General features: G+C 38.0%; 1 protein-coding gene across 6 annotated transcripts in view; it reads left to right on the forward strand.

Moving 5' to 3' along the window:
• The window catches only part of MAP4K3 (mitogen-activated protein kinase kinase kinase kinase 3), an 80385-nt gene that overhangs the window by 19847 nt on the left and 38477 nt on the right, over positions 1-22061 (forward strand). For 3 of the 6 annotated variants that reach the window (XM_084516149.1, XM_084516150.1, XM_084516151.1), the window contains exons 5-15: positions 1655-1710; positions 3890-3937; positions 6112-6154; positions 6673-6745; positions 9263-9394; positions 9687-9749; positions 9833-9914; positions 10023-10133; positions 15145-15220; positions 16187-16245; positions 18744-18806. In XM_084516149.1, the coding sequence (XP_084372275.1) occupies positions 1655-1710; positions 3890-3937; positions 6112-6154; positions 6673-6745; positions 9263-9394; positions 9687-9749; positions 9833-9914; positions 10023-10133; positions 15145-15220; positions 16187-16245; positions 18744-18806 (806 nt within the window). The remainder of the gene's footprint in view (positions 1-1654; positions 1711-3889; positions 3938-6111; positions 6155-6672; positions 6746-9262; positions 9395-9686; positions 9750-9832; positions 9915-10022; positions 10134-15144; positions 15221-16186; positions 16246-18743; positions 18807-22061) is intronic. The other 3 variants (XM_084516152.1, XM_084516153.1, XM_084516154.1) reach the window with 1 other exon arrangement.

Consider the following 22061-nt stretch of genomic DNA (forward strand, 5'->3'; position numbering starts at 1 on the left):
CCTTTTGACCTTATGTATGTTTGTATTGCGGTACTGCCAAAAGGGCCTTTTTTACGCATGACCTGTGAGAAGCAGAAGTGACCTAGATATTTGCTTTAGGCTTATGAGTGGTCAGAGAAACAAGGAGTGTGTGTAAATCTATTGCATGAAGTCAAGACCAGTTGATTGCTGGTTTTCAAGAGACAAAATCAGTTCTAAGGGATTTTTACTGCCCTGGCAATAGGACTTGTTTAGGAAAAGACTGTGTCACAAACAAGTATTGGCTCCTGTGGTTTTCAGGTGATGTTTTTCAGGCAGGAAATCTATCCAGATTCTACATCGTGAAGATTTTCTATGTTAGGTTCTTCACATCCTTCTCGTGCATAAACAGCTTGCACGTGTTTTTACGTTTAACTTGGGTGCAGTTAACGAGACACCAATTCACAAATTCACACTGCGTTCATGGTGCTGTCGTTTGAGCGTGGCCTTGTTGATTCCTGATATCTTCACCAGTGATCAACATCAGAGCACCGTGCCTGATAGGCTTTGTTTTGTGGAACACCTGTAGAGTAGGAAATGAGCTCATGTTGCTTAAATGCCTGAGCAGATGTCCTACAGGAGCCATTTCCTATTGCAGCTGATTTTTTGGCTTCTTTGCTAGTAGCTAGAGTGAAAGGTTCTTTTCCGATCTTAATCATGTTCCAATTTTTTATTCCAATTGAACCAATTAAATCTCAAGTAAAATAAGCAATTTAATTTAATTAGCCTTCAGTTTCTCAAAATAAACATGGGTTTTGAAGAAGCTAAGTAGTTAGGTGCTTAAATCTTATTTAATTTTTAACTCCAAGCTCCTTTGCAAAACCCCATCCAACTTTTCTGTTTGCAAGCTTCTCGGGTTTTGCAGAGAAAATAGTGAGGACTGCTGGTCTGGTCATAAAACCTTGTAATTTTGGGATCAAAGTCTGGTGACTGGGGACAGTCACAGGCTGTTCCTTGCTTGTGGTTCAGTGTTTGGTTTATGTATTTATTCCAAATGTAATTGTTTTCATTTAAGAGAGTTGAGTGAAGGTGAACTATGGAGGGAGGAGAGGAAGACTCTTGGAAAGCTGCAGAGACTCCTCAGAGGAGTGTGAGGAGGTGCCCAGGGTGGCAGGCCCAGGAGAAATAATGCTGACAGCTCGTGCAGAAAAGGGACGAGGAGGTTGTGTGGCTGCAGGGAGGTTAGGAGCAGAGAGCAGGTCCCACAGCAGCAGGAAGGATGGGAGGAGAGAGCAGGTTGCAAAGGGTGGAAGGAACTTCGTGGAGCGCAAAGGGGCCTGAGCTCAGCTCTGAGTCACTCAGTTGGAAGTCCTGGACACAATGGGTTTGTGCAAGGGAAAGAGTTGTGCTCAAATAACTGCTTCTGTTTGTTTTTCCCCCCTCCTAGTTGCTTTGAGATATATCCATGTACCAAGTAACTCATTTCCATTCCGATAGGGCTAGACACTTCTTGAGCTTTAAAAACCTTCTGGTAGTATTTGGGATGCTCCATCTGAGGGAAAGCCGAAGCACTTTCACTTGGATAATCTTACTGATGTAAGATCCTATCAGTGTGAATATAAAGTAATTGAGGTTTGGGAAGGACAGTATCTCATCTGATTTTGAGCTTTATTCATTCTTTTTCTTTCCATTTCAGTGACTGGACCACTCTCAGAACAGCAGATTGCCTATGTTAGCAGAGAAACACTACAGGTAGTGTATTCTAAGGCTCTTGTGGTTGTATACAGTTCACATTTAATGTAAAAATATCAAAATCTAGAAGCAGAAGCTCCAAACGCACATCATACCATGGAAGTGCAGTGTTTGGAGCGTTTAACATTTTTCCCAGCCTCCTGAGGAAGTCCTTTATTATAGCGCAGAACTGGTTCATATAATTGCATAACCCCAAATTATCCTGGATGATTTGAGGGAAAATTGACATCTACTTTCTGCTGTTATTTTTTCTAAGGGCTGTGGGGTGGGGGGGAGGAGTCTATTTGTCTATATTTGTAATACAAGCTAGTTATTGCAGGCTGGAAGGAAAACTTTTAAAGCCAGTTTTGCATATCTGATCGTTGATCTGTGCCAAAAAGAAAATGGAAAAAAGAATGCCTTTGTACTTGAGATGTTCCAATTAAGGTCATTAGCCTCTCCTCGTGGTCATGCTAGCTTTCATATGTCTTTCCTAAATTAAATGTTAAGCTCACCACTAAAACTTCATGAGGACCAGCTTTTTTTGTTGTGTCTTCTCTCCATGTGAGAGAGCAGCTCTTGGCTTCCACTGAATGCGAAGCTCTTGAATGCCATCGGTTGAGAGCTGTTGCCTCTCACAAACACTCTCTCAAGATAGCTCTGTCCCCGAGCCAGCTCTCTTGCATGCCACTGACCATTTCTCTGCACTGTGCCAGAGGTTGCTGACTTTGAAGATGTGACTTCTTTTTTTCTTACAATGAAGCCTTGGCTTACCTGGCATGTGGGAGTGTTTTGATATTTGAATTTTTAATCCCTCGTGTTCTTCTCAGAGTGTGAAGCGTTTTAATAATCTAGAATTTAATTTGTGAATTTTTTATTGTTTGAGAAGACTTTTGGCCAGTATGTGTAAATTGATTATTAGAAGGAACTGTGCGACTTTGTGTTTATTTTCTTAGTGTTATCAATGGATACTTTTTTTTTGTTTATTTTACAGTTGTCTGTAACTGCATGCTTATGCCACACTCTGACCAAATATGATGTTTATAGTTTCTGGTATCTTGTTGTAGTTAATGATCTAGCAGTCACTCTTTCTAGTGAAAAATCAAAGAATATAGTCCATCTGTCCAAGGAATTTGCCAATGTTAATTTTGCCATCAGTTTCCTTGAGTCTGGAGTTTCATGTGAATGCATGAAGTTAGCTTTTGATGTCCATATTCAGCATGACATATATATTTATGGATCCATTAAATATGGATGATGTCCACATTTAGGATGAAATATGATGTCCATACTTCAAGGTCTCAAGCACCAAGTCATGTAAGCAAGCGTTTCCCCATTTGGGTGTAGTTAGGACCATCCATGAAAATGATGATAATTGAAAACAATTCTCATTTCTTTTTGAAATCCGTTATGTGATGTCTTGCATGAGCAGCTGGGGGGGGAAACAAAGTTTGTCCTGACATGGCTATCTGCAGTGAAATGTAGTCCTTGCGGAGGTTCATGACCGCACAGCCACACGGATGTTTACCTGCAGTTTGCCCTGTGGAAGAGAATTTTAAAGATAAGCCTGGAGCGTCAAAAACAATGACATCTGAATTCTCTTGAAGGGTTTCAGCTTCATTAGTATTCTTCCAGATCATTTCAAATTTCTAACCTGTATCAAGGCACTGAGTCCTAAAATGCTTTGGTGCCCTGATGGAGACCTAGAAGGACAGCCCAATAATTTCCCTTCCTGCAGAAATGCATGAATTAGGGTTGAACTCTGGTTTTAGCCCTGGGGTGTTGCCTGCTAGCATGGTTCTGGAGTTAATTGAAGCCTGTAATGATATACGAGATCTCTGCATTAGGTATCCAGTGAGCAGACTGTTGAATAGAGCAGCGTTAGGCAATTTAAAACTAATTAACTTGGTCTAGAAAGGTGACAGTTAACATGTCCGGGGGAAACTTTGAATAGAAAATATTTGGCTCTCAATAGACTGGTAGCTGGCATTCTTTCGTCCAACCTGTGTTTAGCTGTTACCCTACTGTGTGTATTGAATTTGCAAGTGCATTTAAGATAGACCGAAGTGAAAGAATTTTCTTCAAACAGAAAGTCATTTAGATGACTGAAATGGATCCTAAGGACGTTTGTTGATTAAATAAGAAATGCATATGAAGTGAAAAATGTTGGACTAACTTATTATGTAAATATTTTATGCAGGGATTATATTACCTTCACAGTAAAGGAAAAATGCACAGAGACATAAAGGTAAGTAAAAACTGAAAGGAATGTGTGTTTTTGTAGTAGCCTACACCATCACCTCTTAAGGGTCTTTATGGTTACACAACAGTTTTGGAAATCGTCTTTATAAGGTTTTTCTGTTTATTTATATATATATTTTACCCAGCAGAAATTAAAAACTTGAATATGCATGGAAACAGTTTGTTCTTTTGACTGGAACCACACACACATTTAGTCCAGGGCTGCAGGATTTCAGCATCAGCCATGCTCCAGAACGGCACGTGTTCAGCTGGCCCTGGGCGTGTGCTTTGTGCAGAAGCAAAGGCTCGGTGTTCTCCCCACCTTTCCAAGAAGCTCGAAGTACCCTTCCGGCTGAACCAGCGAGTAAACAGCTGTTGCTTTGGCTTCTTGCCTCTTTTCTGGGGAGCAGATTGCAGGGCAGCGGCTGCCGTTCTGCACGGTTCTTGCCCCGACTACTTGCTTCTCCTCCCTCACATACTAAAATTAGAGAGGGTACCATGAATCAGGGCTCTTAGCACCGACTTAGTTAAAACTTCACCTCTACGGAGCTGTATCAATGGTAGCTTGCTCATACTAGTATACTCCCTGGTAATAGTTTCCTTCTGATACTTCCTGTTGACTTTTTGTCCTTGGAGTTTTATTACCTGCTATTTGCCTTTCTAAACTCTTCCTTGCGCAGTCTCTGGCTTAAACTTGGCAGGCTTCCCTCCTGGAAATCAGACAGTGAATTGCTGGGCTCCTCTGTGTTGCGCATGTGATTTTTGTTGTTGTTTAGTTGTTTTCCCTGTTGTTGTTGTTTTGTTTTGTTTTGTTTTGTTTTGAAAATTAGGGATACAGTTTATATAGTAGCTTTAACTGGAGGTGCATTCTCACTGACTGCAGGAGAATATTTGGGTTTTGAGCAATGGTGAAAATCGTTTTTAAATGAAAGATTAATTTGGACACTAAACTTGAAAGTTTTTCATCATACTTCCCAAGCGTTATTTCTCATCCGATGAGGATGCGGTGGATATATATTCATTTCTAAACAGAACTGTTCTGATAAAACCACTTGGAATGCTTACAGTGAGGTTTTTTGTTGCTTTTTTTTTTTTTTTTTACAAGCTGTTCCCATGAGCGTGGAAAAATACTATTTTCATCTGCAGATCTCTTGACTACTGAGTTATGTTTGCTTTCCTCAGTAGTTAAGTTATGTATTTAGAGTATCTGTCCTGTTAGTCTTGAAAGGTGGACAAGGTCAAGAGCATGTTAGCCAGGCTGTTACACTATTTACCTAGCTCCATTTATAAGGCTCATTTACTGTACTTGTGCAGGATTTGCCAAAATGAGTTGTGTGGCTGGAGTAGGACTGCAGGTCTGATTTCTTCCCAGTGAAAACCCCTTCCCGTATATAAATGATGTTTGGAAAGCCCTATGTGCTGTGCCTCTCTGCCCGGTTTATGGGCAGCACTGACATTCGTGGCTCTGTTCAGCTTTGCTTAGCCATCTCCAACCTTCGCTCAGTTCTGCTTGTAACTGGTTTCCTTCTTCCAATCAGGTTTGTTCACAGTCCTTTTTATGTGGTAATTTTATGGTATCAGCTGCCGCTTGGGGTTGGTTTTGATTATTGAGCTGATTACTGAAGTGGTGCACATAGCCCCACAGCAGTGAGCGCTTACAATCGAGCACCAACAGAATCTCTGCTGCAGAAAGATGGAAATAGTTGTGTAAAACACTTGAATATCAAGGGAGGTCCTTAAGGCTATAATTATCATGGCTCTCAGATGAGAGAAACCCAGCCCCTGCATATGAAAAGAAAATCAAATTACTTCCGCCGTGACCTTTAGAGTTCCTATTTCCTTTCAATCACTGTAAATAGAAAAAAGAAAGTAAGAATTCATCCGCATAGGCAAATGATCATAATTCTGCTCTTGGAGAGGGCTTCGTGTACAATGGGAAACTTTGTAATACCATAGACTAGAGAATACTAAACTTGAAATTCATGAGAAACCCTGTGTATCTAAGTTCCTTTATATCACAGAATGGCAAGTAGATAATTTCAGATACATTTCCTTGAACATGCAATTCTTGATTTATCTTTTGACCCCGTATTTGCCATTAGATCTCACAAAAAGATTTTTTTTAATATAATATCAAGGAAATCTGCATGTTTTAATTGAAGTGCACTTTTTTCTTTTAAGGGAGCAAACATTCTTTTAACGGATAATGGACATGTAAAGTTAGGTAAGTAAATAAAAATCTGTTGAGCTGTAAATTGTATGTGCAGTCTAAATTGTGTGCAGTCTAAGCAGTCTTTTTGTTTAATTAGGTAAGGAATTAATGAATGTTAGAATTCATTTTCTCTTGCTGATAATATCTCATTCAGCACCATCATATTAATGTCTTCAGAGTAATTGGAGTGTGGTTTTGGAACACTGACGTGAAACATTCTGATGTTGTATGGGAGATGTAAAAAATCAAATCACAGGACTTTTATAAACTGAGCCTTTTTCTTCCTTGTGTTGATAAGAGGAACGTGTTTGTGTGCAGCCTGCATATTTCTTAGGCGACTAAGAGGGGTTGACCAAAAGAATTTGAGAATCACTAAGCTTCCATTATTTGCTGTTGTTACTTATTTTTTTTGTTAAATATTTCCGGTATGTTTAGCAAACTCTTAAAAGTGAAGAAACCAAACTGTCATGGTCATAAACAGTGAATTGCATCAGATCAGTTATTAACTCTTTGTTATTATTTTTATATAGCGGATTTTGGAGTATCTGCGCAGATAACAGCTACAATTGCCAAAAGGAAATCATTTATTGGCACCCCATATTGGTAACTATGTTTTTAATTGCTTGTTAATATAATAGTAATGAACATAATACTATTGAAAATCTTATGTTAAAAGCATGCTATGTCTTTCTGACTAATCACTAAAGGCTCTCTGACTTTCATGGAATCATGTCTGGTTTTGTGCTACATCCTGAATTAGCTGAGCATCAGAAAAAAAAACATTCAAATACCTTGAAAAACTTAAATATTGTCTGTGTTCTGCTGTTACTATTGACCAGTGGATCTTAGTTTAGTCTGATTTTAAATCTGTCTGCGGTCTTGTTTTTAACTCTGATCTTAAATTTTTTTCTTCCCCAATATCCATTTTGATGTCTTGGGTTACTTCCCTTTTATGCCAGACCTGTTTTTTTCCTGCAACTCTTCAGCTGGTAATGAGTTTCATTTGTTTGTCTCTGCAGATTCTTTTGCCACTTGTGAAATGTTTTCTCTACGACTTCTGTTTGTTTATTTTTAGGCATATCAGGCAAAAAAAACAAAGCAAAACACCACCACAACAAAAAATGATAGAAAAGAAACTTAAGTTTGAGTTCAGTCTGTACTGTGTCTTATTCTTTCCTCAGTCAACTAGTTTGCATAATTTATCTTCTCCTAAAGTTAAGGTTTTTCCTTTTTTTTTTCTTTCTCTCTTTGTACTGGATGTGGTTCCCTTTTTGCCTTGAAGTAAACGATGCACATTCTTCACTGTAAAATAGCACTTCTGTACATTTCCTAGACAGATATTGCAAGTTCTATTGTGTGACAGCATAGTATTTATGAGAAAAATGTATGTACAAAAAAAAAAAAGCTACATTCAAGTATGCAGTCTTGAAATAGACTCAAGCACAGCATTTTTAGCATTTTTTTGTAGCATAAGTCACGCCAAGGCACAGATTCACTTCCCTTCCTAAGCAGTGCAAACACCCATCGGTCATGATTGTGTAATTGCACTGTGGCTCTGTTTCCTGACTGAGATGTCTGGGGTGACTTCAGTCCTGACCTGTATCGCTGTGAAACTTCCAAACTGGGCCATGCTTCTCAAGTGACACGCCATAACCTTAAACAATAACTATGAAAGCATTACATGGTTAAATACTGACGAAAAGCACCAGTTTGTCTTTGGAAGTCATCTCAGATTTGGGGAGTAGAAGCGAGGAAGCAAAGCTTGAGGCTGTGGAGAAGATTTAGCTGTAAGCAGTGTGAAGATTTGAGCAATCGTTAGAGGTATGGGCAGAAAAGGGCACCATGGTGGGATGGGAGAGAAATGAAAGGCAAAATTGCTGTGCAGTGTCTTCAGTTCTAGTAATCCCACTATTTACCCTTGTGTTCCTTCTCATACATGTCTTTGTAAAGTTAATGTTTCCCCTCTGCACTGCTAACTCCTTCTTTAGTATCTTCCTTTTTTGATTATTTTTTTGATGAACTCTAATGTAAGTATATGTAGATATAGTTTAGGCCAACCATGAAATAAATCGTACCACAAAAATCTGATGTTGCCTTCAAATCTGCAGTTAAAAACACGCCTGTGTTTTAAATATTACATCATTTGAAATGTCTCTTAAGTAATGCTGTCTGCTGCTTTACTGTAGCACTCACTAAGTGACATTCTTCTGTCTTATCTGTGTTGTGTTGCATTTCTTATTCCATTGGTCCTTTCCAGGTGATCTGGGCTAATGAAGTTCAAAGCGTAAAAACTTCAACACTTGACATCCGATATGGCTATATCAATCAGATCCATAGTTTGCTTTGGCAATCCAAAGCATGCCACAATTCCTAGAGAATTGTTTTATTTAGGTATTCTTATTTGTGTTGATTATGCTTGTAAAATTTTTCCCCCTGAAGATCTGAATCTGCTTTGTAGACTTAAATGAGCTCCTTTGACATAACAGCAAAGCAGGTTTTACAAACAAGAAGTTCTCTGCAGAACTGACATTAAGTCTTCAGGCTTTATGCTTTTAGGAGAGAAGAAAGCTTCTCTTCTTCATTGCATTTCTAGTTAAGAGTTTTTCTCTTCGAAGTCATGTGATTACTTTCTGGGCCATGTGGATATTTGGGTGGTGTTTGGATTTTATTCTAGTTTGGTTGTCCACTGGTAGTTCCCTGTGCTCCTGCACAAGAATGTTTTCATCCACTTCCTTCCTGGAAGATAATAGAGGAGAACTGAATCATTGCTACAATGAGGGAGGGATCCTAATGTGGGAATTGTTTGCCTATCACTACTTTCAGATGAATAAACAAGTACCACGGTGTTTATTCATTTGGAAAAAAGGAACTAGGGAAAAACTTGACATAGTTTTGTGGACTACAGGTTAAAATTTAGAAGTTCAAAATCAAGAAATGTATGTATGATGTACCTTTACACGTACATGCATGCATGTGTGTATATGTACATACACAGAAAAATATATATATGCTGTGTAATAAATAAGATCTATGGGGATATAAAAAAACATGCTGCTGCATACAGAATGTTTAATTTGTGATGGAAAGTGTATCTAAACCAAGACATCTTCCCTCATTTAGGATGGCACCAGAAGTTGCTGCAGTGGAAAGAAAAGGTGGCTATAACCAACTCTGTGATCTGTGGGCAGTTGGAATAACTGCTATAGAGCTTGCTGAACTTCAGCCTCCAATGTTTGATCTACATCCAATGAGGTTAGCAAGGGGTTAAAGCTCGGTGTATAAATGCAGCTTTATAAATGATCTGTTTAGATAAGCTGGCTGTGTGTGCTTCTGGTGTTTGGGGCTACTGCAAAGATGTTGGGTTGTAGCAGTCCTAAGAACTCTTTTTGGTGCGTAAATATGTGGTGGTGTCCTGGTAGCATCTCTTAAACTGATGGGCTTCTTACTGCCAACAAAATGATGTATTTACTAATCTGTCTCATGTGCGTGCGTGTGTGTATCCATCTCACAATGTAAACCAGAGAAATACTGTCTTTTTTTTCAGAGCACTTTTTCTAATGACAAAAAGCAACTTCCAGCCTCCTAAATTAAAGGACAAAATGAAATGGTAAGCACTTCAACATTTCAGTAGATTAGAATCCATTGTCCAGCAAAATACATGATTCTAGTGTTTACCATTTCATTTTACAGGTCCAATAGTTTCCATCACTTTGTGAAAATGGCACTTACAAAAAATCCTAAGAAAAGGCCTACAGCTGAAAAGTTACTACAGGTAAAATTTGTGTGATTTTTTTTTAATTTGTTTTTGAAGTTATAAAATTAAAATGAGTTTATTATGACTGATTAGTATTTTAATGTGTTTTTTCCTTCTGTCTTTCAGCATCCTTTTGTTACTCAGCCACTAAATAGAAGTCTTGCTATTGAACTTTTGGATAAAATGAATAATCCTGATCATTCCACTTACCATGACTTTGATGATGACGATCCTGAGGTAGGAATACGTTTTAACCATAGAATCAGCTTGAGATTTTGTTTGCCAACAAAACTAATTGATCAGATACTTAATTATTTTTTGTTGAGCCACAGAAATGTGATCTCAGAATGGTCTGCAGGGTTTTGTTCACTTCAGTTTATTCTCTTGTTCCATGTGTAGACTTGTGATGCTTACCAGACCCTTACCAAAATTCATTGTGTTTGAGGGAGGGAAGATTAAAGAAAGATGTAAACATTTTAATTTTATTTGTTGTCCTTCTGCATTTTATGGTGCAAAAGTAAATGTGGGCTCCTCCAGTCCTGCATTATCGTGCACCCTGCTTTCTGTTTCTTCATGAAAATGTCTTTATCTGCAAAGAACGCATTCATAAAATCACTTTATATCCATATATAACTTGTTTCTTTGCTTTTAATCTACTGTCTCGGCAACTTTCCTACTAGAATAATGATTCTGTAGTTGTTTTTGTCAACTGTTTTGCTGTGTTTCTTGCAGGTTTTATTTTCTATCTTAGAATATGAGACTTGATTTCCCTCACGATTTTATCAAATGCAAAGTCTGGTTTTCTGCTTTAACAGCAGGTTAAAAATATCATGCTTATGTAAGGTGATAAACAGCACAGGACTGAAGTGATTCTTAAGAGAAGACATATTTTGTTATTGCATCCTGTCAACATACTTAATTGTATCTTAGTGAAGACTTCCCAGATGTACACAGTTCCTTAAGTAATTACCTCTTACGGGGAAAAGAAATCCTTTAGGCACAAATCGACTCATTTATTGCATATTTTTGTGCTTTGTGTGTATTGCGTATTTTTTTTTAAATAGGGATAAACTAGTCTAAAAATGTCTTCAAATGAATATAGGCCTAAAAAAGCATCTACTTTAAGATACCCACTTTCAGATTTTGAAAGTTAAATGAGGTTTTGTAGTTTCTGTAGAATCAAAGACAAGTTGACATGCACTGAATCTGCTTCTTCCTTCCTTAGAAGTTGAAATAAATATCTGGAAAGAAGCGAAACTAAAATCTGTTTTTTATTGCGGAGTGCAATGTTTAAGTGGAGAAGGAGAGGAAGGCATAAAGATTGCATAGTCAGTACTCTTAAAAGCAATTCCAAGTAGTCAAGCTGTATAAAATAAATCTAACTAAATTTTAATTAATTTATTTAATTGAAACATGCAAGAAAACCCTTAATGTGTTTGACTCTTCCAAGAGAAAAGTTTCTGATTCCTTACGTCTCCGTCAGGAGACAGCACTGAGGAACTTGGTTTTGCTCTTTACCATAAGTTGTGAGGATCAGATGGTGTTTTTATCTTACTGTCTGTTCAGGGATGGTAGACAACTAGGAGGCCCCCATAAAGTAGTATTTCTGTAGAAACCAGAAAAACAAGACTTTCATAAGCTGTCATAAGAAGTAAGATAGCTGTTTTCAGTGTGCTTTATGTTAGGTAAGTGTTTGGGTCAGGCTAGCTTGCACAGAGTAGCTTTCCTGGAAATTGTACTGAATCATTGATGTGCCATTTCCCCGTGTCACTTTTACATATTTTCCAGTAAGAACGTGTCTTTATTCTGGGCCACTCAGCTGGAGAACCTCTCTTCTCTTTCTGTGTGGAGTCACTTCAGCACACATTTTATTGACAGTTATCTGTGGCTTTCAAAATAGCATTTGTTCTTATGTCCATTCTGGTTTACCTTTAAGAAGTCTCTTCACTTGTCCAACGTATATCACTTGTCAGTTATCCCATCATAAAGCCTGGTATCAGGAGAAAGTTATGCCTTGTCTGGGGAGAAAATAAAATAAAAACAGTCTCACAACAGTGATCAGAGAAAAATGCATATTTTCAGCATTTGTAAAGGAGCTGTAAGGGTTGACAGTATTGAGGGGATGAGCAAGTTGTCTTGAATGTCTTCTCAGTTTATTCTTTTGGATGCAAGTTCATTTGTTGTTCACCTTTACGAGGCTTATGTGGGGTTTTTGTTGTGTTCATGGACTTCACAGCTAGACATAATCCAGTTCCCTGCATTCATCACGTGGCCTTGGTCTGTTCAGTGGGCTTCAAATACCATTACCTGTGGCGTTGAATCATCTTCATCAAATAGACAACTTAGATGTCACTTCTAATGTCTGCCCAAACCTCATTACCAGAATACTTTCCAGCAAGGCTTTTAATCAGCCTGCAAAATGAGATTGATAGGGACACTTGGGAAAATGTTTCCTTAAAAAATAAATGAGTGTAGGATCTGCCTCTGCACATAAAGCAGATGATAAATTATCTGATGCATCTTGAACAAGGTCTGTATATCAGGTATCCTGTCACAGATAAAAGTTGTGGTTGACACTGCAGTCATTCCCAAAGAGGGTAAGAAACTTCCGTATTCCTCTTATACATGGTTGAACACGCTCCAAGACCTATCTGTTCACAGGCTGGATGGGGATGTTCACCTGAACCTGGGGAATAACCATTCCTTTACTAGTAGCAGACACCCGAATGCATCCACCAAAAATTGAAAGAAGCAACAGCATGGTACAAACGACTCTGGGGAGGATCTTGAACATTAGATCTGCACCGTGGTTTGTTTTTGTGTGTGTGGTAGTCGGTCACTTCGGTTTTTGTTGGCTTTTGGAGGCACGGGAGCTTTTCTAGCTAGCTGTGGTTTTTGAAGGCAGGCTGCTGCCCACTGATGTTAGCCCTTCACCTGGCCCTTGGAGGTTTTATAGGAGTGCTAATTGTTACTGTTTGGGTAGGATAGTCTGGAGTGTTGTTGTAAAGATGAAACAGCGTGTGTGGGGAAATGCAATCAGGTTGTTTGGATGTAATCAGAAAGGTCTCCCGTGGATACAGACAGTATTTGTTTGGCAGCAATACCTGTGACTGTGGCATTTATGTTTTCCTCACTCCAACTAATGGAGCAGCACCTCAGTGGGTTTCTGATTCCAAGACAATTTCCATTTGGGACTCCCTTATGAATAAGGTATTGTAGCTGCTGGCAACTGCCTGTTCCCTTTGATCCTCTTTATTACGCCTGAGTCTTAGCACCCGGTATGTTTTGGGGATGAGATTGTTTGTGAGATCTGTACCATGCTTAACCTTGTGCCCAAATGGCATTTTGTGTTGGCAAGTTAACCTACATTTCGTTGTCCTCGGGCACAATTTGGGTGTCAGCTGCTTCTGTTGTTTAGTTGTCAGCATAGGTCTTTCAAGGTGAATTGCAGACGCTGTCCTCTGACAGAGCGATGAGGATTTGACTACTTCCAGTAATTCTGTTAGCCGAGGAAAAGGAAGTGTGAGGGCGGGTTCTGCACGTAGTACAGTGTGAATATCTGTGAACATCTGTGGCAGGATACAGGGAACTTCGAAAATAATGCTGCGAAGGCAAAAATGCTTTCTACCCGCTCTAAACCTGCCTCCTGATGCTGGCATCGGAAATGTGCACACACCCTGTGCAGGTGGGCAGTGCCTCTCAACCAAGGACTAGACGTAAGCAACCTTTCAGTGCTTAGTGTTTGAAATATTCAAGTGGAAAAAAAGGTTAAACCTTGAACTGCATCCTGAGGTATCTAGAAAGCAATTTTTTAAAGCTCAAAAGAATGCAAAATAGGCAAACCAGAACTGCAGAAGAGGAGGATTGTCACAAGCTCCAAAAATGCAAGCCTCACTGTGAGATGCATTTTCTCTCATGCACCCACAGTTTTGAAGCATATCCAGTTTAAAAAAAGACCGAAGCAAGCATAGAAGTGAGGTGAAGCACTCTGTACGTATGTTTGGCTTGTAATATAAAGCAAGGCAGTTGTCTTTGATGCAAAGAGGATGGGAATAAAGCTTTCAGATAATACTTGAGGGTTAAACAGAGTTGCAGAGCATTTGTGACTTCTTGTGGTATTATACCAGTTAAATTTCTCTAATTGTCATCCCTTCATAGTCAGAAGTTGCCAGGGAATGATGAGTAAAAGCAAACTTAATGATGAGTAAAATGATGCAAACTTAACTTACAAGCATGTCAAATTTCTGACACTACTGTGTCATATTGCCTTCATTAAAAATTGTCTTGCTGCCATATATTCAAGACAGGAACATGGCAAACATACAATTTTCACAGATTACTTGGGAGAAAGTTTAAATATTTTTTTTTTGAGAGTAAGATTTCATAACAGAGGACATACTGAAAACACAATTAGGATTTCTGTTGCTGATTTTGGGGCCTCATTGTACACATCAGTCAGTTGGTCTTGTATTCTTGCTAAGAAACCTTGTCTTATGGTTTCTTAGAAAACCTGCAGTAGTAGATAGGAAGGAAAAGCAAAACTCCAACAGGATCAAGGAAAAGAAAGCTACGTCTTAAAGTTCATGATGCTTCATCTGGTACAGAAGTAAATGGAAATCCAGGGAAAAATAGAGATGGCCCATACATACGAAGGTGAATTTCTAGAAATGATGGCATCGCTCTTGCCATACAACACAAGGAACTTGCTGTGTGGTACCAGGGATATTGTCTCTTCTGTTCAGCTCTGAAAACCTCAGGCTAACTTGTCATCTATTGAAAGAAACTAACTGATGATGTTTTAGAAATCGGTTTAGATTAAAAACTGGGAAAATATGGTTGTCTGAACAAAGGAAAATCTGCTGGTAAGACTGAGTTAGTACTGCTGCTTATTTTGGATGCTACCAATACTATTAAACTGAAAGGCACAGGAAAGAAATGTTACATGAGCAAAAGTGAATCATAGCCAGTGTTATCTTCATTTGCTCAAATCCAGAGTTTAAAAACCCTTACTCTGAACTTGATGACATTCTCAGAGAAATGTGGAGACACTGTAGCTAAATAATTCTAACTTTAAATAAATATTTCCAACTTTAATGTACAAAAAAAGGGAATCTTTATTTTTAGCTTCTGCTTGATTTCCTTTTGATATTATGCTAAAGAAATATGCTAAAAAAATACCATACCATATCAGAATACCATGTTCTAAATGAGTATACGTGGATATTCAAGTATTATTTTTTTCTTCCAGCCTCTTGTGGTGCCTCATAGAATTCATTCAACGAGTAGAAATGTGAGAGAAGAAAAGACACGCTCTGAAATAAACTGTAAGCATGTATAGATGACAACATTATATGTTCTTAAATTAATCATTAATATTCTCTTACGATTTCAACTAGTATTCTGGGTATTTGACACATAGAAACATTTTTATTGGTATGCAGCAAAATAAAAACTTTCACGTCCAGAATGTATCTGCAGGTGAAACAGTGTAATAAATATGTCTAAAATACTTGAATACACACTTTGTCAGCACTTCAGTAAATCTTACTATTGCTTCATCTTAATTGAACAGTACACAGCCTGAGATCTTCTGATAGCTGGTTGGTATAGCCCCATATCTCACTTGGGCAAGGATGTTGAGAGTGATGCCAGATTGTGCCGGGTACCAGAATGGCAAGGAAAGCTTTTTCTTCCTTAATTTAGTGTATTTGTCATGTTTGCTTTTGAATTGAAACAGATATATGAAAATTGGGAAAGGAGAACGTTGATCACCAGCCATTAGAATCACTCCACTCCCAAATCCCCAAGTTTTAGTCATTCCTTTGCTTGAATTAAATCATAGCATTTTCTTGCAGCTTCAGTTTTCTTTAACTAAAATAGAGGGGAGATGTCTTAGACCTGCCGAAGAGCTCTGAGAAGGTGTGATTAGTTTTCTCCGAACTTCATTCAAGGCTCTTTAGTCCTAATGAGTCTCCCATAATAACACATCCAAAAGTAAATTCACATAATAGATGTTTTTATAAGCTACAGCTGTACTAGACCTTTAAAGAGGGTACTTTGATGCCCTCCCTATTCACTGAATCCTTTTCCAGATTGTAGAGCAATTAGGTAGGGTAAACGATGATTTTGCTGCCTTCTGTGATAGAATAGTAGCATGTGTCAAAAGTTTCCATCAGTGAGCATAGAATACAGTCATTAAACCGAATTTATTACATGTGTTAACCTTTGGAGGAAAATTTTGTCTAATTGCTGCTTAACTTAAGTTGTTGTTTTCCTTTTCTCTTCTTTAGTTGGTCAAGTAAAATTTGATCCACCCTTGAGGAAAGAAACAGAGCCACATCATGAATTTGTGAGTAACAAGCAGCGTGTACAATGCACAATACATCATTCCCTGCAAATATCAGTGGAGGAGGGGAAATAAAAGATGCATAGCACGCTTCCTTAGCACTACTAAAATCAGTAGTAATTCTTCCAACAAGGGGGAACATACCGGTCCTAATAATTCAGTGTCATTAGACTGTATGCATCAAGACCCCCTTCTTTGTGGGTTTTTTCAGGTTTGATGTATGTGCTAAGCAACAGCTCTTTGTGGTTTTCCTCTATCCTTTATACCTGATTGCCAAGTATATCATTCCCTTTACTTAGAGTTACAGTTCTAATTGTAGAGTTGCTGTGTGTGTACTCAAATGCTTCTCTCCCTCATGCTCATATTGACAATGATTGCTATTGGAAATAATCATAAAATTGAGAGCCTGGGAAGAAGCATGATGCCTTTGAAAATGGATTTTTGGGGGGAGGTTTATTTTCCCATGCAAACAAACTTCTTGTAGCCCTGAATCACACCTGAGCCACACAGAGTCTGGCAGTTGGTGTATTGAGTGACGATATAGTGCTGATATTTTCCTCCTATGGGTCCATCAGTACAAGAAAGGGCTACGAGAACTCAGGCAGTGGGGGAAAAGGTGTCTGTGCTGTCTGTCACACGCCACTGCAGTAACTTCTGTGATGGAGGCTGTTGCTTTCCACATCTGTGCACTTGGGCAGTTTCTTCCCATTTCTGGGAAGGTCAGTGTTTCTACCATCAACTTAGGAGTTACCTCAGAATCATATCTGAACTAATTCTACGTTATCAGGACTTTGTTTCTGTGCTGTATTGTCTGGATTGTGAAGAAAATTGGAGGCATCATGTAATTCAAAGTATGATGCTTTTTACTTTTTAAGAATTGTATATATATAGAATCATAGTTGCCAAAAGATGTGGGTGGAGAAGCTCAAGTTTTAAAATAGTTTCTTTCATTTTGATTTTATCAGTCATTCACTGTACATACCAACTAGTCAGCTGGACAGCTTCACTGGGGCAGGGAGGTATTTTTCATTGTACCTTAGGAACCTGAGTTGCTAAGCTGCAGAGAGAGAGAGAGAGAGATTTTCTGCAGGGGGTTGAGGCATGACTTCTGAAAGCTCTTCTTTGGCAGGTATGCTTGGAAAAGAGAAATTGGGCCTTTTCCCACAGCGTGTGTTAGCAATCAGGACCTTTGCACTTCAGAATCTTAGAAGCTCTTTCTGCTACAAGAAGGGACTTGAACTATCCAAATTAATTCTACTGATAAGGAAATATTTTAGTATTATGTATTCCTCTGAGAGTTTGCATATTTCAAACCTGTCCAAAGAACTTGCCTTCTCTCTCTACAAAGATCTGTAACTGCTTTTATGGATCTTTCTCAAGACAGAAATTAACTGCCCCTCTGCCCGTAACAGAACAAAGCATACAGACATGACTTGTCCTTTCAGGATATAAAAATCCTTTGCTTTAGGACATCTTAAGTAATTTTCACCTTTAAAAGATTAATATATTCTTTCTGATTACCTGGCAGGAGTTGTGGTTTTTTTCCGTAGTGCTGGTCTAATTATTTGAGTTTGTTTTCAGTGTGAGCATGAATGGGAAAGAATGAAACAATCATCAGTTTGTCACAGGATTACTGTGACATACCTAAAAATGCAAGCAAGATAGATAGTTCCTGTAGGCAAAGGTAACTGCTTACATGAGGTATTTGGATCTGTGGTAGCTGTTTTTGTAACATATGCCACCGTAGACTGAATTAGAAGAGTCGTGTTGATTCTTACAACTGCTGTTAGCCAAGAGAGAAGCATAACTGTCATTTTCCAAGTGATGATGCTGGGTCTAGAGACAAAAGAAAAAATACATTTTGTTGTTAGAAACCAGCCATGGAACAAATGGGCAATTGCAATTGGCGTTTGCAAGGAATGGCTGCTCTAGCAAAGAGCCTTCGTACAAAGCAGGCTAGAGGAGAAACTTGTAATAATCTGCATCCTCTGGGGGAGGCTGGAGAGAGACTTGGAAACAGGAGCAAGAGATGCTCTCTCTTTTTCCAACAATAATGTGAATCTATTTGTGTTAAAGCAGTTCTCCTGACCCTTTTGCTTTTGTCTCACTAAAGCTTGTTTAAACTCCATGCGAATTTACTGAAGGGTATGAGCACACAAGCCAAGGGACTGGACCACTGCTGAATGATGATTTATTGTTGGTGATGCCCTCACATTTTATGCTGGTACACACATGCCTCTTACTGAGGCAGGTTGTCACCCATTACCACAGCTCAGGTGATGAACAATAAGTCGTCATTTTGGTGTGATTCAGTAGCATTTGGTGATGTGACAATACCCTTAGCTGTGTTCCACCCTCCTGCCTGAACTGTTTTAACATGGTTTGAGCTTCAACTAACAACTCTTTTTTTCTTTTTAGCGAGAAAATTTCCCTTTATCTATCCCTGGCTTTCAGTCACAATGTAAATAACTTGAGTTTCTTGATCTCTATCTAATGAACAGCCTGACAGTAGCGATTTTTTGGACAATTCAGAGGATATATACTACACTGCAAGATCTAACCTGGTATTTTTCATCTTATGCCTTTCTTTGTCAGTGTTGGTTTTGTCTTTGTTTTCCTTTTCCAAAGCTCATGTTCTGTCCTGTTGTTGTAGTGGTGTTCTCATCTGTGTAAAAGCCATTTGGTGCAAGGATTATTCTATATGAATGTTTCTGTAACATAGGATGGAATTCTTACAATGTGCAGTACTGAAAGTGTTTAACCCATACTCATGTTTCGTTAAATCACTTCTGTAGAAGGGGCTCAGTATTACACGTTCATTTGAACTTATTTAACTGCTTTACAATGCATAACGTGTTAATTTTATGGAGGGTGATTAAAAAAGAGAAACTACATCCTCTTCGTATTTTTGCTTGGTAGTTCCTTTAAATAGTTCCATGAAAGACTATAAAATTATATAAGTTTAAATATCCAAATTCTCCAGATAGCGGTTATATTACAGAATGAATATAAACTTAATACAAATAACAGAAGGCAGGGTCATAAGTGTTTTCAATGGCATTTGGCACCATTTATACTCTGATATATTTTCCAAATTTTCTGTTACCACACTGCTAAAGAATTCAGTTGTTAGCACTGTAGCATGGAAATTACTGTAGAAAGCAAATTTTCTTATTTCTTTACTCTTTAGGCACAACGTAGTTACGAAAGTAATGCTTCTGACTTTGACATCTTCTTATATGGTGGAAAAAATGAAGAAACATTTTGTAGCAGACGAGGATTGTTTTAGTGGATTTCTTTGATTTGTGAGCTTTTTAGTATAAGTGTACTTGGGGGGAGGAATGGAAGACTGAGGTGTTTGGGGATGTTTTTTGTTTGTGATTTTTTGTTGGTTTTGGCATCAGTTGGCTTGGTGCAACTTGAATCTGCCAATGCTGTAATTACTGAGAGCTTTGACTCATTTTTGGAAGGAACTTCATGTGGAATTCCTTGGTAGAAAAAATGTTTCACAAATTGTTTTGAGATTAGTAGCTTAGATTTCCCTATATGTGGTGGGAACAACTCATCCTGTGCAATTGCTCTGTTTTTGGGGATGGGTTTTTCTTGATTTTATTTTTGTTTTGCCTTGTGTTATTTTTCAGTTGCTGCTTTTTTTTTTTTTTTTTTTTTTTTTTCTTCAGATCTCCTTTGGCATTGTCACATATCCCATTAGCTTAAAATCTGAGGGTCTAAAGGGGAGATGAGAACGCATCTCCCAAGTGAACCATCCTTCCGTTGCATGAGGCCCTGGGCAACCTGATCTAGTGGGTGGCATCCCTGCCCATGGCAGAGGGGGGCTTGGAACGAGGTCATCTTTAATTAAGGTCCCTTCCAACCCGAGCCATTCTATGAGTCTATGATATGTTGTTTTGCACATTTTCAGAAATGTTTACTGTGATAAAATTGATAAACTACTGATATTGCAATCATGAGAGGGTATAGCAGGGCCAAATATCTTTCAGTTAAAATATTGTTGCTGTATTTAAGCATTAGTTCAGAAATAGCCTCAGGTATGTAGTATCTTGAGGAAAAATATTATTTTCTTCAACCTGTGACTTCTTTCAGGTTATTTTTCCACCAGATGGGTTCTAGTGGAAAAATAGAGCTTACTGTTGACAGGATTCAAATCAAAAAGTCATGTTGAGCAAATTTTAGTTTGGGTTATCCTGGTCATCAATGAAATATTGTGTTGAAAATCTTTTTCATAGCTGAAAAATTGTTTTTGGATGCATCCACCCTGGTCTTGGAAACTGATCGATAACACTATAGTCACTTTTTTTCTTTGTATTGGAGTAAAAATTAAATGATTCTACATTGGACTTCATACAATTTAGTCTGGAGTATTCAACACACAGTGGAAAGTATTGAATTCTACTTTTTAAGGAAGTGGGGATGGAGGAGGTGAAAATGTCAAGTTTCAAACTGAAGTTGTTTTCAGTTGCTGTCAAGTTAGCGTTCACTTTAGATTTCTCTGGCAAAGTATTCAGTAAGGGATTTGTGGTTATCATGCAATGCTTGCTGTTATATTTGCCAGAGGTATTTATACATTAGATCCGTGGGGTTTTTTTTTTTTTTTGCTTAGAAACATTCTGGATTTAATATTTTTTAATAGTCTTTGGCAACAGTTAATTTTCAGAATGCAGTGTTTCAGCATAGCTTTTTGGTGTTAGTTATTTATTTGTGGCATAGAAATTGAGAGATTTATAGGAAAACCTCAAGTTAAGGAGAAGTGACTGACGTAGATGATAAACTTTGCCCGGAAGACTTACTCTTCAGTTTGTTGAGATCATTTTTCTCCTCACTATACATGCATGTGTATGATTTTCACTTTGTTAAAAGCCATATGTATTCCTATTCCTGCTTAGTTATATTATATTTTTAGAGTTACATTAGTTACCTATTAGCTGGATTTCAGAAAGTCTTCATACTTCGCTCTGCTTTGGTTAATGAAATTATGTGTGATCCTTAGAAGAAAATGAGTAAAAATGTGAGGGGAAAAGTATGTAAGGGCTAGGAATGTGTTTGGTTTTTGCTTTTTCTTTTCCTTCACTGTATGTTTTCAGTACTTTCTACCTCAGCAGAAGTAATCAAGAAGATGAGATACTGAATTTTGTAGCTAGAAGGCAGTTTGGAAATATTGTGTATAGGTGTCTGTTTGATTGGGGCCTTACCATAGTTAATTAGGGTGGTAATGTTCTCTTACATGGATGTAAAATAGTGCTGTTTGTGCCAAGCAGACACTCAGACAAAACGTATAGAGAACTGAAATTCAAGGAAGAGGGGAACAATAGCTACGTAGCAGTAACGCACAGGAAAACCTCAGTCAGTCACCAGGGAGGAATTACTTTTGCTCATGGTTATATATATATATATATATATATATATATATATATATATATATATATATATAAAATTAGCTATTTCTGCTATCCACAGAAATGAAAGAATGTGATTTTTAATGAAGTAAAGGCATTGGAAGTGTATATTCATTAAGAAATATTAAAGCTTGTCTTAAAATAAGCATTCTTTTTTATGGGGTAGAATGATAGGAACTGTTTAATCATTATTCTTATTAAGAAATAGGGATGCATACGTGCCTTCTTGTTTGCTAAGTTTGTGGTCAAAGGTGATGTGTAGTCTTCAAAATTCAGATTTACTTCCCCAGTGCTTTGTGCATTTAAAGACTTAAGAAACAAGGTCATTTGAACTAACAAAATGAATAGATAAAGTTCCAGGATTAAAAGATATGTGAAGTAACTGTGAATTGCTGGTTAACTGTA

Source organism: Aythya ferina, assembly GCF_964211825.1.
Source record: "Aythya ferina genome assembly, chromosome: 3".
In the NCBI taxonomy this organism is placed as follows: Eukaryota; Metazoa; Chordata; class Aves; order Anseriformes; family Anatidae; genus Aythya; species Aythya ferina.